Below are 12,179 nucleotides of genomic sequence, written 5' to 3'. Positions count from 1 at the left end.
GTGTTCATGTGCTCCCCCTCCGCCAATCCCCTGCGAGTGGTGTTCACTATTTTGCTGAGGCAGGCCTGCGGCCCCAAGGCCAGTGGGACAGAGGGAGACAGAATCTTTCTGGTGAGGGCTCCAGATCTCCCACAGCCTCTGCAGCTCACGCCACTCTGCTGTTCGTCTGGTGATTTTTGCAAGGTTAGGCTTTCCCAGCAGTCTCTCGAAGTGTCAGTGGTAAAAGAATAACCTAAGGATGGGAGTAGGTTTCCACTCACCTATCAACTCCAGTCAAGTGGGAGCGGCTTCCTGCAGTGCTTTCACGGAAGGAATCAGGCTGCGCTTGGGCTCAGCAGGAAAGAACCGTGCAATCAGGGCTCGCCTTCTGCCACTGTGGGTCTCTGTTGTCACTGCAGATCTGACCTCCGATACCTGGTTGTCACTTACTGGAGGCTCTGGATAAATCCTTGAACCTTGCTGGGCCATGTTATAAAATGCATATGGTCAGACTTCTGGCCTACATCAAGGGATTCATGTGGAAGCAAATGGGATAATGACCAGGGAAATCTAAGGCACTGTCACTGGACTGTTACCTCCTCAGGACGGGATATAGCTGGCCCTTAGACAACTGTCTGTGTGGCAGTGATGAGGTATTACCCACCAGGGGAAAATGGAGCACCCACGAGTCCAGAACCAAAGTTCCTGTTCAGATTCCAGGCTCTTGTAATTTTGTTTGTGTATTCTTCCCTGCCTGGTCAGTGATATTGAAAATAAAATAGAAAAGAATAAATAAAACACATACAAGTTGCAAAAGAAAAATGATTGAAGGATTGCCTAATCTTTTAGAGTATTTATGCTGGTGACAGTTATTGATCTATTGGATTTAGTAAATTTTGCAGCCTAGAGATCCATCACAAAAATGGGCTGTTAATCTCAAGAGGTGCCGTTAATTTCGTACCCTGAAAGTGTGCCTTGTGGGGAAAGGAGGGCCTCTGGAGACAGGAATATAAATGACAATTCACGTGAAAATGCATGATTTATCAAACTGCTGAGTTAAGCCAAGTAACTGTAAGAGACTTATAGATCTCAGCTGTTTCCCAGTTCAAATAAATCCTGTATTTCAAATGGAAAGTGGCCATTCCTGTAATATAAATAATCTTTCCGTAAATATTGGAAAACATATTTCTTTTTCTGAACAGCACCCTTCTCCAGTGCTCCAACCGCATTCCCCATTCCTGCTTTCTCCCTTGCCCCGTCATTGTGAATCGGGAATAGAAAGGGAATCTGCTCCCTTGTTCAGATGGCTCCAGTTACCAACAAGGGAACACCTTAGCAGTACCTCAGAGACAGTAGAATGTGGACGAGCCGAGGCTGTTGTCATTCCCCAGGCGATAGGGCCCTGTGTGCATCTCTGCCAGTGTGACTCAGACAGGTGATCCCCAGAGGGGGAGGCCAGCCTCTGTGGCTTTGACAGCGCTCACCCCCCTCTTCACAATGGGGGATGTGGCTGCTCAGCTTGTGTCTCCCTGGATCAGGGGGCCCCCAACCTGTGACATGGGACTGGCCTGCCCATCTCCTCTTCCACCAGACTCCCTGCCGGGAGCCGCAGGTCAGCCACCAGGCCTGAGTGTTATTCCCGGCTGTGCTGGTGAAGCTATGCTAAGTCCCTTTTTCCTCCCCCAAGCAGATCCTTGTTCTAGCTCTGCAGGAGAAAGGCGTGGAGTCCATGGGGGCAGGGGATCTGTTTCTGTGGGAACAGGGTTCTGAGCCTGAGTGCAGCCAGGCCAAGAATGCTGGTGGGTAAGGAGGGGCTGGAGATTTAGTGTGTACCTCCTGGTTGCTGCATCTGTGGTGAGGGCCTTTTCCTGCCTTGTCAGGCCTCACAGACCCTCGTATGCCTTCTTGCCTACCACCAAGTGAGCACTGTCCCACACCAGCCGAGTGTTCTGCTATTGAACTCAATTCTGACACTCTCTACCCAGGGACGGCGCCAGCGTCCACAGGTTAAGGCCTCAGGCCCACCAGACTCCCCCCACTTTGGATGCCAGTTGTACGCCCCAGTTGTGACCTGTACTTCTGAACAACCGGCTGTAGATAAGATTTTTCCATGAGCTCCACCTAAGTTGGATTGATTTGTTAGAATGCTTCACAGAACTCAGGAGAACCATTTTACTCACTAGATCACCAGTTTACTCCAAGGGGTAGGACTCAGGACAGCCAGATGAAAGAGAGGCATGGTGCAAGGTGTGGGGAAACCCCGTGGACGTTCAGCCTCCCTGGGTGCCCCGCTCTCCCCACAGGTCTATGTGTTCATCAGCCTGGCAGCTCCCAGAAGACTGTCCTTCTGGATTGTTCTGGAGGCCTTATTACACAGGCACGATTGAGTACATCTTTGGCCAATTATGATTAAGTCCCCTGCAGCCCCTCTCTGCGTCTTGAGGCCGTGAGGCTAAGCTCTCATCACAAGGGTGGTTCCCCTGGCAACTGGCCTGCCATCCTGAGGTGCAGTCCCAGAGTGCCCGCTTTAGGGTGAACTCAGGTGTGGTTGCAGGGGGGTTGTTAGGAATATCAAGACACCTTTCTTGCCGCTAACATTGAGGAAACCCAAGGGTTTCAGGAGCTCTGTGCCAGAAACAGGATGAAGGATATGTGTTTCTTAGGGTGAGTGGCGCTATTACAGACTGTGGTTAGACTCCTGAGTGTGTACAGAAGGGGAGGAGGGGGAAGTGGCAGGCCATTGGCCGCCTGCTGAGCTCTGGGTGCGTGGGAAATGCAGCAGCCGCCTGGGCCATGGTGGGCTCTCGGCGTTGAGTGCGGGTCAAGAGCCCGGACCAAGCAGGGGCACCGGTACGGCCCCAGGGCTGCCCCAGTGCACGGCCACAGCTTTCTGCCCTCCAGGCCGCCGTGTTTCCGCTGGCAGAATCTGTCACAGTTCTTTTGGAAATGAGCCGCAAACTTGGCATTGTAACCAGTTATCCTTGCACCCTCCCCTGCTCCAGGCTCCCAGTGTGGCCCCGGCGGTGACCGTGCCCCTGGCCCCCGTGAAGCTCCACGACAGACCGACTAAAGCACCCACGCCGCAGGCTCCGGAGGTGCAAGAGGGGCCGCCCAGTCCCCTGAGCGAGGCCTCCAGCGGCTACTTTTCCCACAGCGTGTCCTCCGCCACGCTGTCCGATGCGTTCACCCTTGGCCTGGACGGCGCAGCCGCCGCGAGTGGGCAGACCCCTGGCTCGCCCCCACTCACCCTCTTCCAGGCCACCCCTGAGACGGAGCTCCCGCTTCCACCCGTGGCTCCCGCGGCTGACAGTGACCTTCCTGCCCGCCCGCTCAGCCGGAGCTGCCTTCTGTCGCCGGTCCCGGCAAAGCAGGATGCGTGGAGTGACAGCAATGCCTCCTGCGACACCAAGGAGCCGGTGTTCTCGGAGAAGGAAGAGGCGGGCGCACCCCCGACGCCTCTCCCCACTTGCACCCCCCAGAAGGAATCATGCAGCCGGCAGAGCGGGGGCGAGGTTTCCCCGGCCACCGAGCGGCTGGGAAGGCCCGAGGACCGCGAGAAGCCGGCCTCCGGCTCAGAGCTGGACATTTCCAAACCACAGGTGCCTCCCGACCTCCTGTCTCTGTCCCCTGCTCCCGCGTCCCCGTTCAGAATCCAGAAGGTGCGGACCTCCGAGCTGAAGTCCTTCACACGCATGCTGGGTGGAGACCCCAGCTGCTCCTCGGCGGCGGAGGAGGACCTGCTGGCTTCGGGGGCGCTGGGTGATGGTGGGGCACGGGCACCAGCCCTGGGAAAGCTGGAAGTTTCCTCGGATTCCGAAGAAGCCAGTGAAGTCCCAGAATGGCTCAAAGAGGGAGAATATGTCACTGTGGGCACCAACAAAATGGGCATCGTGAGATACATTGGCCCCACCGACTTTCAGGAGGGGACGTGGGTCGGAGTGGAGCTGGACTTACCTTCAGGTGAGTGGTGCTGCTTGGGCCTCTGGTTCCCTGCCTGCAGTGACTCAGTTAAGGGTGGGGTGGCAGAGGAGTGCTGGCCCTCGCCCAGGACTGCCCGGAACCTACTCTGGGCACCTAGGCTTTTATTTGACCTCCCTGAGCCTCCAGGTCACTACTTTTCAAATCAGGAATAAGAGTTTCCTAAGTGTTCTCTTTGCTTAACCTCCAGACATTTTTCAGAAACTTAAGACATTAATTGAAAGCTACTTTTAATTTGGTAATGAATCTAAGCACTTTTTTTTTTTAAGTCACAGAGGCATCTGCTCTTGAACTGTGACAGTCTGACAGTAGCTCTGTGTGCTGTGTCTGCTCCGATTGCAAACATGGGTGCCTGTGGGGGTGCTGGGTGCCCGGGCTGGAGAACAGAAGGTGGGTGATCTAAGGTGCTTTACAGGCTCACCCGTCTCTTCAGTCTCATTACAGAACGGGACATTCTGCCACCGACTACATTACTGTTTTCCGAAAAACCAGGGCCACAACTTAAGGAATTACTTGGTCCTTCAGATTTATTTATTTATTTATTTATGAGAGAGAACCCGAGCAGGGGGAGGAGTAGAGGCAGAGGGAGAAGCAGACTCCTTGCTGAGCAGAGAGCCCCACATGGGGTACCATCCTGGGACCCTGAGATTATGGCTTGAGCAGAAGTCAGTCAGCTGAGGCACCCAGGCGTCCCCAGATGGTTGTTTTTTTTTTTTAACAGCTTTGTTGTGATACCACGTCACATACTGTAAAGTCTGTTAAAAGTGTACAGTTTAATGGTTCTGATATATTTACACAGTTGCACAGTCATTACTACAGTCTAATTTTAGAAGAGGTTCATCAATCCCCCCCCCCCAAAGCCACATTTCCATTTGTAAGGTAGCCTCCTCTCTAAACTCCAGGTAACCAATAGTCTATTTTTGCCTCTCTAAATGTGTATGAAGTGTCCCAGTCTAGACTTCCACATAAAGGGGATCAGGCAGAAGGTGGGCTTTTGGGACTGACTTCTTTCACTTAGCATGATTTTCCAAGGTAGATCCGGTTCCATCTTCTGTCAGTGTTTCATTCCTTTTTATGGCCAAACACTAGTCCGTTGTGCCCACCTTGTGTTCATCCGTTCATCACTGGCTGGCCATGTCGGTGATTTCCACTTCTTGGCGATTGTGAATAATGCTGTAAGTTGTAAGTGGTTCCAGAAGAGGCATGTAGCTGGAATAGTTTTTAAAGGAGAGTCTGCTACTATGTGCAGAGGAATTGGGAGAGAAGTCTGTATCTGCAGTTGACTGAGAATTACAGAGGGAGGGGCACCTGGGTGGCTTAGTGGGTTAAAGCCTCTGCCTTTGGCTCAGGTCATGATCCTGGGATGGAGCCCCACATCGGGCTCTCAGCTCAGCAGGGAGCCTGCTTCCTCCTCTCTCTCTGCCTGCCTCTCTGCCTACTTGTGATCTCTGTCTGTCAAATAAATAAAATCTTAAAAAAAAAAAAGAATTACAGAGGGATTAACAAATAGATGAGTTCATCCAACAGTTCATATTAAGCATCTGCCATGTTGCAGACACTGTCTTGGATCCCAAGGATACCTTGGGGAGCAAAACAGAGTCTGTGGTTTCACTGGACTTTCATTTTAAGAGGGAGAGAATTGCCAAGTAGACAAATAAATAATTAAAATTTGATAGTAATAAGTATCATAAAGAAAATGAAATGGGTTGAGTGGGCAGGATGGTGGTGAGCCCGGAAGCAGGGACCCAGTGCTGGGGGTTGGTGTGTGCGCCCTGGGAGCTGTGTGATAGCAGTGGCCCAACCTGAGAGGTGCACTGAGGGGACCTTTGTTGATAGACAGCAGAGGTGGGGGGGAGGGCAGGTCAGATGTGCAGAGAGTGAGCATAGAAAATTCATGACTGTTTTTGCTGCAGAGATCGGGTTCCCCACCAACCCATCCCCATGGCACACTGGCATTTAGGGGTCACGAGGGCCCCTGTCCCTCTGCTCTCTTTAGTGCTGGGTTCTCATTCTTCACCTTAATGCATTTCTTTTGCTTTTACAAAGGAAACTTCCTCACACCATCTCAATAACATCAAGTGTGACATCTAACTAGCTACAGTGGTTTAATTTGCCAGTTTCCATCTGATAAGTTCAGGAAAAGTAATCGTTCTACCCACAACTCCATCCTAGGTTTACGTGTGGACCAGCCAGGTTGAAGAAGGTCCATGCCCCAGAGTGGGGTGGGATTGGTGACTTGCTTGCACTGGGGCATTGAAACGGCAGGACCTGAGGCTACCTGTCCTTGGGGACCACCATGTGCTGCCCCGAGACAGTCCCCCCGGCCCCCTTTGCTAAACAGTGAGTGCCTGTGCCCCCCAGGGAGCTGTCAGGCACACAGGGAAGGGAGCTAGGGTCCTGGGAAGTCACCTCCATGTGCTCTTGTCTTCCCCTCAGGTAAGAATGACGGCTCCATCGGCGGGAAGCAGTACTTCAAGTGCAACCCAGGCTACGGGCTACTGGTGAGGCCGGGCCGGGTGCGCAGAGCAGCAGGCGCGGGCCGGCGGCGCAGCGCGGGGCTCCGGCTGCAGGGTGCCCCTGAACCCCGCAGGAGCAGCACTCTCACTGGCTCCGCCACCAACCTGGCTTCTCTGACGGCGGCTCTGGCCAAGGCAGAGGGCGCTATGGCGCTGAGGGCCGACAGGAGCCAGAAGAACCCCGAGAACCGAAAATCCTGGGCCAGCTAAACCAGTGCTGGGCGCCACCCACCACCCCCAACCCTGGGTTGCCTCTTCCCGGGCTGCCAGTCTGCTTCCTTCTGCTTCCCAGGCAGAGGCTGACGGGGAAGGGGGGGGGTGCCTTTTCTGAGCCTTGCCAGTGACAGCCCTGGGGTGGAGTTTGGACCTGAGTGGGCAGGGACACCTCAAACCCCCTTCCGTGGGGAGCATGGTGAGGTGTCCTTTCTGCACGAGGCAGGGCTGCTGACCTCTCCCTGCTCCTCCTGGGACTCTGGAAGCTTCAGGTCTTCCTCTGCCCAGAGAATGGGGAGGTATCTCTGCAACGTAGAGGGGTTGATGGTTCTAGGAGCCCAGAGCAGTCCTGGATTGTGAGTGTCAGTGGGGCCCATGCCTGGGGTTTTCCCCTAGGGCTGTTGTTCTTTTTTTCTGTTCCGATGACCCCATTAACATCTTAACCATCCCAGTGCCTTTCTCTCCCTGCAGAGGTGGGGCCTCCTCCCTGTGCCTCCAGAACCAGCACCCAGCAGACCCATGCTGGTTCTGGCTTGCTCCCTAGGCTCACTGTATCCCTCTGACCCCCGGAGTCTCTACACCAAGTAACAAGCTCCCATAAGTGCCTCTCGCTGGCCTCCTGGGGCTCCTGGCACAGGGTCCTGGGTGCCTTAGCAAGGGGCTCTGGGCCCGGCCCCTCCCATCTTCCTCTCTTCTTTCCACAGGGTTTCTTAGGGCTTTCTTTGTGGTTGTGTTAGCGTCTTAATACCTGCAAAGTGTTTTCTCTTTACCATTTATTCCCTTAACAGAGTGCTTGGAATATATTTATTTATATTTATTTTTTCAAAATCCGAAATCACTCGCGAGCCACAATCGCCTGCCCAGGCAAGAGTGCCCAGGGCTTGCCTTGCACATCAGCAGCCTGTGAGGTCGCTCAGAGGATGCAGGTTCCCTGAGGGGCGAGAGGGTGATGCCCCTCCTTATGTCATGACTGATGCAGATACACAAGTGGCCTTCCTCTAAGGTAACAGTGACAACTTGGAGAATTACTTTATTGTGCTTCCACAGTAACGAAGTCAGAGGCATCACGACGTTATTTGGTGCAATTCTGGTTTCTTGGAAGGACCTTAGTTAGACTAGTTTCACTTATTGGCAGTTCTCTACCCTGACTCCCTGACCCGAGCCTGGGGGACCGTGGCCTTGAAGGGCTCCCCACATTCCTGCGGCTGGCCTTTGCTGAACCACAGACATGGCCCGGACAGCACGAGCCCTTCAACAACATTCCCCGGCTCCTACCCTGGAGTCTTTTCCTGCAGGGCGCACTGGGGAAGGCGTCTGTGGGGGCGGGCAGAAAGCTGGACCCTTGCAGGCCTGGGTGGTACGGTGGCCCTGAGGGGGACGTGCTGGCTGGGCAGCGGAGCCGCAGGGTGCTAGGGCGGATAGGGCCCTTCCATGGCAGAGCCGCTGCTTCTCCTACTTCCTGCAGCCCTAGTCCAGTGACCACCTGCCCTGGGCGTCCTCACCAGGGTCTGATGGACCCCAGCCGTCAGCAGGAGCCTGGTGGACACATGGCTGCTCAGGCCCAGAGTTTCGGGTCAGGATTCCTACACAGCACTCCTGGAAGGCCTGTTTTCAGTTCTCACGTTTAGACTCTTAAAAAACGATGCTCAGAACGGCTTTTCTGAAAGGTCTCATTCTCTAGGGATTGGAAGCCCCTCCTGAGCAGTAACTCCAGGTTCCCTGCCCCTGAGTGAGGCTGTGTGGGGCCCGCGGCCAGCTGGGGAAGCAGAGACCCATGGGCCCCCCCAGGTGTGGACTGCTGCAGGCTTGATCCCCCCCCAGGGAGGAGCCCGAGATTAATTAGCTCCCATTAATTACACGTGGCGGTGCCCGCCAGCCGCTGAGGCCCAGCTGTGCGCCAGGTGGAGCGCTGCCGCTCCCGCCCACACCACCACCCCCTCCCGGGCCCGCGATTGGACCTCTGCCCGGGAGGGGGGTGGTCCACGCTCGGCGCCTTCCCCGGACCTCTGTCTCGCCGGCCCAAAGCGCGAGCTGCCCCCCACCCCCCGAGGATGGGGCCGGAGCTACACCCCCGGCATAGCTTCAGCTCCGCAGATGTTCGTGGTTGCAGAGCTGGAAGGAACTTCTCAAGGGGAACAGGCTGAAACCGAGGAGAGTTAAGCGCTGCCTTCCAGCTTGTAGAAGCGCCAGCGTCCCACTCCCAGCGCGGCGCTCTCAGCTGTTCCAGAAGCACCGGCCCCTTCTCACAGCACCCTGGCTGCCCTCCCACCGTCTGGAGCCCCGGCGCTCTGAGCGCCCAGCTCCCCCGGGACCAAGCCTTCGCCAAGGTCCTCGCCCGCAGGGGGCCGTTGGCCCTGCAGGTCGGTGTCTCAGTTCCTCCCGTCGTGGCGGCCACGAGCGCATCGGGGCTGGTGGTGTGCTCCCCGGAGGGTGTGAGGGGGTCCCGCCCGGGGCGGCAGCTACGCCCCCGCGGTCCTGCGTGCTCTGGGCCTGGGCTCTGCGCTTCTGCTTAACGTCCTTCCCGGCGCAGAAGTCTAACAACCGGTGTTTAGTTAGGACTCGTCTCTGTGGACACCAGCATCCGTGTGGTTCATGGTCGTAGGTCCCGCCACTGCCCCTTTCTCTGAGGGGAGCAGCTCTTGCTCCCGTAGCCTCAGGTTACCTGCCTGTGGGCCCACGTCACCCACCAGGCTCCCTGGGAAGAACAATGGAAGGTGGCTTGGCCCTTCACGATCCTCACCAGGCAAAATACTTGCTGGAGCCCAACTGCCGGTATCGTGGCGCCGACCACGCTCCATGGAACCGTCTGGGGAAGGTCAGTTGGGAGGCGAGGGCTGTGCTTCTGGCTCTGTCCCTAGGGTTAGTTCAGATGCAGCAGACCGTGATGGAATTCTGGGCTGGAGCAGGGTTTTAGGGGCCAGAGCTTGCAGGGACAATGGAAGAGCCTGGACAGACTGAGTTCCGAGCAGCCCTGGCATGGGAGGACTTTCCAGACCACCTCTCTCTGCCATGCTCCCCACCTCCCCTTTGCCAGGGGCCTACTTTTTAAACACAGGGGCAAGCGTCCTCTGCCTGAGATCCCCCCCACCGCGCCTTCCCATTCCCTGCATCTCTGCCTCCCCCATAGCAACCCCCCCGCCCCTCCCCCCAGCATGGGCTTCGGGCCATGCTGGGCCTTGAGCACCTGACCGAGGGCCGGCCGGGCCAGCTCTGTTGCCTTCCTGGGTGGGAAGGTTGTTGTCCTCCTGGGAGGAAGGTGCTACGGCAGCATCTTGCCAGGTGTTTCCTGCGAGTGGAGTGAGCTTTGGGATCCATCCCGCAGCATGTGAGAGAGGAGCTGGCCGTCCTGTAGGTGTTCTTGGGCTGTCACCACGGCTGGGTGGTCACCAGTGCCCAGAGAAGCGGGTGTGGCTCTTGTGCCCCAGCTGTGGCCCTGCGGGCACCCTGGCAGCCATGAGGGCTGGGCCGGATCCTTGCAGGGACAGGGTTTGCGGCCCTGAGCCGCCTCTCTTCATGCTCCAGCACCGGAACTTCCCGTCCAGGCCAACGTGTCGCTGGATAACTCGGGGTGCACGTGTCACTCCGTTGCAGTCTGCTGTCATCCTGGGCAGCCCGGGGTAGCCCCGCTCCTTCCCAGGGAGAGCAATGCGAGTCAGATGGAGGCCCGTCCTGCTTGGTCTGTGGCCTCCGCTCTGGCTGCTTGGTGCACAGTGACATGAAGCAGTGACACGAAGTAGACGTGGTCACTAAAGCCATAGCCCAGGCAGTCCCCACAACCCAGCATTTATTGGGCCAGAGGTGCCGTCTTTTGGGTCGTGTGATCATGGGAGAGGGAGGAAAGGGCCCCATTTCCTGTCTTCTGTTCTCCCCTTATGGGCGTTATGTTAAGCGATGTGTCAACGCTAGGATTCCGGGAGGAATCCGGGTTCCAGCAGGTCCCAGGCTCTGGAATTGGGGGTGACAGCAAGAGGGGATGGGCTGCCTGGCCACAGGTGCAGCATGAGGACTTGTCAGAGGCCAGATAGGGGCTGCAGCGGGGACAGCTGTCCAGAATCCCAGCCTGGCCAGAGGGCGCGGGAGCAGAAGGAAGCACAGCCAGCGCGTGTAGCTAGGGCCAGCCATGAAGGGCCTCGTGTGTTTGCTGAGAGATAGGAGCTTCCGTTGAGCTGTGAATGGGACCCTTGCAGATTTGAAAGGCTTTAGGTGTTTCCATCCCCCATTACTCCCCTTCCCCTTCTCCTCTTGGCTTAATGTTCCTTGTATGTGAGGCCCACAAGAAGTTCAAGGGTATTTATTTTCTTGGCTAGGATTAGCCCTACTTGCCCGGGGTCGCTTGAGGCCTGCGTCTTGGACAGGGAGTGCCCAAGGAGGCAGCCATCTGTCTGTCGTGCCTTACCCTGGGGACGGCGAGTGCAGCCTGTCTTCTGTGCCTAAAGACACTGGCTCGATGATCTCCACAGGTCTCTTTCTCTCAGAGAAGTCCGTCGTGCCTTCAGCCGGACTACTGACACTAATTTTGTGGGGAGGGTCTTGGAACATCTCCATGTGCGGAGTTCTGTAAATAGGATGGGTTCACATATAATGAAGTGGTTCTGATTGGGGGACTGTATTGATTTGCTGCACATGAAATGGGAGTTTAAAAAAAATCCAAAGACTCTGTAATGAATTGTAAAGACTGAATGATTTGTATTATAAAATGAACTAAACCTCTGTAATTTTGTACCATATATGCCTTCCTCTCTTATGACCAGCAGCCTCTAAATAAAACCCGATTTCGTGCCTATGTCTGAGGTTGGTCTTGTTGCCTTTCCTTCCGTGAACCCAGACGTGGTGGTGTTTGCGCTCATTGTAGACTGTCCCACAGGGCAAGGGATGGCCTGGGTCCAGGGCTTTTCAAGATTGAGGCTAGAAGAGGGAGGTTCAGGGAGACAACAGGTCCCTGAGCGCATGTCTCCGGCCCCTCTGCTCTTTGTGGTTCAGACTGAAGAACCAGTGGAAACTTTGGGGTTGCCTTTGACCCCGGGTAATGGGAGCTTCTGGGCAACTGGGAGGCAGCTGGCCTGGGGGATTGGGGAGGTGCTGGGACAGGCCGCTTCTCTGGAGCAGGATGTCCCAGTGCTCAGGCCAGGGCCCCACTGCCTTGATCTATAAGCTCGACCTCACATCAGACCCCTAGCTAAGGAGCCGGGGACGTGTTCCATGGCTGCACAGGCAGTTCTGGGAAGGAGGTGATAGTTGTGGACCCTAGCAGGGCTGGGCCGCATCCCCACAGGCTGCGGAACCCAGTGTTCTCTGTAGACTCCTGCTTGTCCCCATCAGGACGAGGCTCAAGTCATCACCCAGCATGGTTCACAATGGCACTTGGTCGGGGTGGTGGGTCCAGCCCCTCCGACCTGGGCAGTGGGGAGCAGGTCTCCTCTTAGATGGCCTGCGGGGACCAACTTGAGGTCCCTGAGCGCAGCCCGGCACCAGACCGGGACAAGGCCAGCCCAG

General features: G+C 56.2%; 1 protein-coding gene across 3 annotated transcripts in view; it reads left to right on the top strand.

Moving 5' to 3' along the window:
* The window catches only part of KIF13B (kinesin family member 13B), a 201,816-nt gene extending 190,347 nt beyond the window's left edge, over positions 1–11,469 (top strand). For 2 of the 3 annotated variants that reach the window (XM_045078378.1, XM_045078379.1), the window contains exons 39-40: positions 2,982–3,939; positions 6,394–11,469. In XM_045078378.1, the coding sequence (XP_044934313.1) occupies positions 2,982–3,939; positions 6,394–6,683 (1,248 nt within the window). In that variant the 3' untranslated portion in view covers positions 6,684–11,469. Of the gene's footprint in view, positions 1–2,981; positions 3,940–6,393 lie in introns of those variants that run through there. The other variant, XM_045078381.1, reaches the window with a different exon arrangement.
* The last annotated feature ends 710 nt before the right edge of the window (positions 11,470–12,179 follow it).

The sequence above is a fragment of the Mustela putorius genome, unplaced genomic scaffold (assembly GCF_011764305.1).
Source record: "Mustela putorius furo isolate JIRA1106 unplaced genomic scaffold, ASM1176430v1.1 tig00000242_pilon_pilon_pilon, whole genome shotgun sequence".
Classification (NCBI taxonomy): domain Eukaryota; kingdom Metazoa; phylum Chordata; class Mammalia; order Carnivora; family Mustelidae; genus Mustela; species Mustela putorius.
Note: the sequence above shows the minus strand (reverse complement) of the source record. Positions and strands in the feature narration are given on the sequence as shown.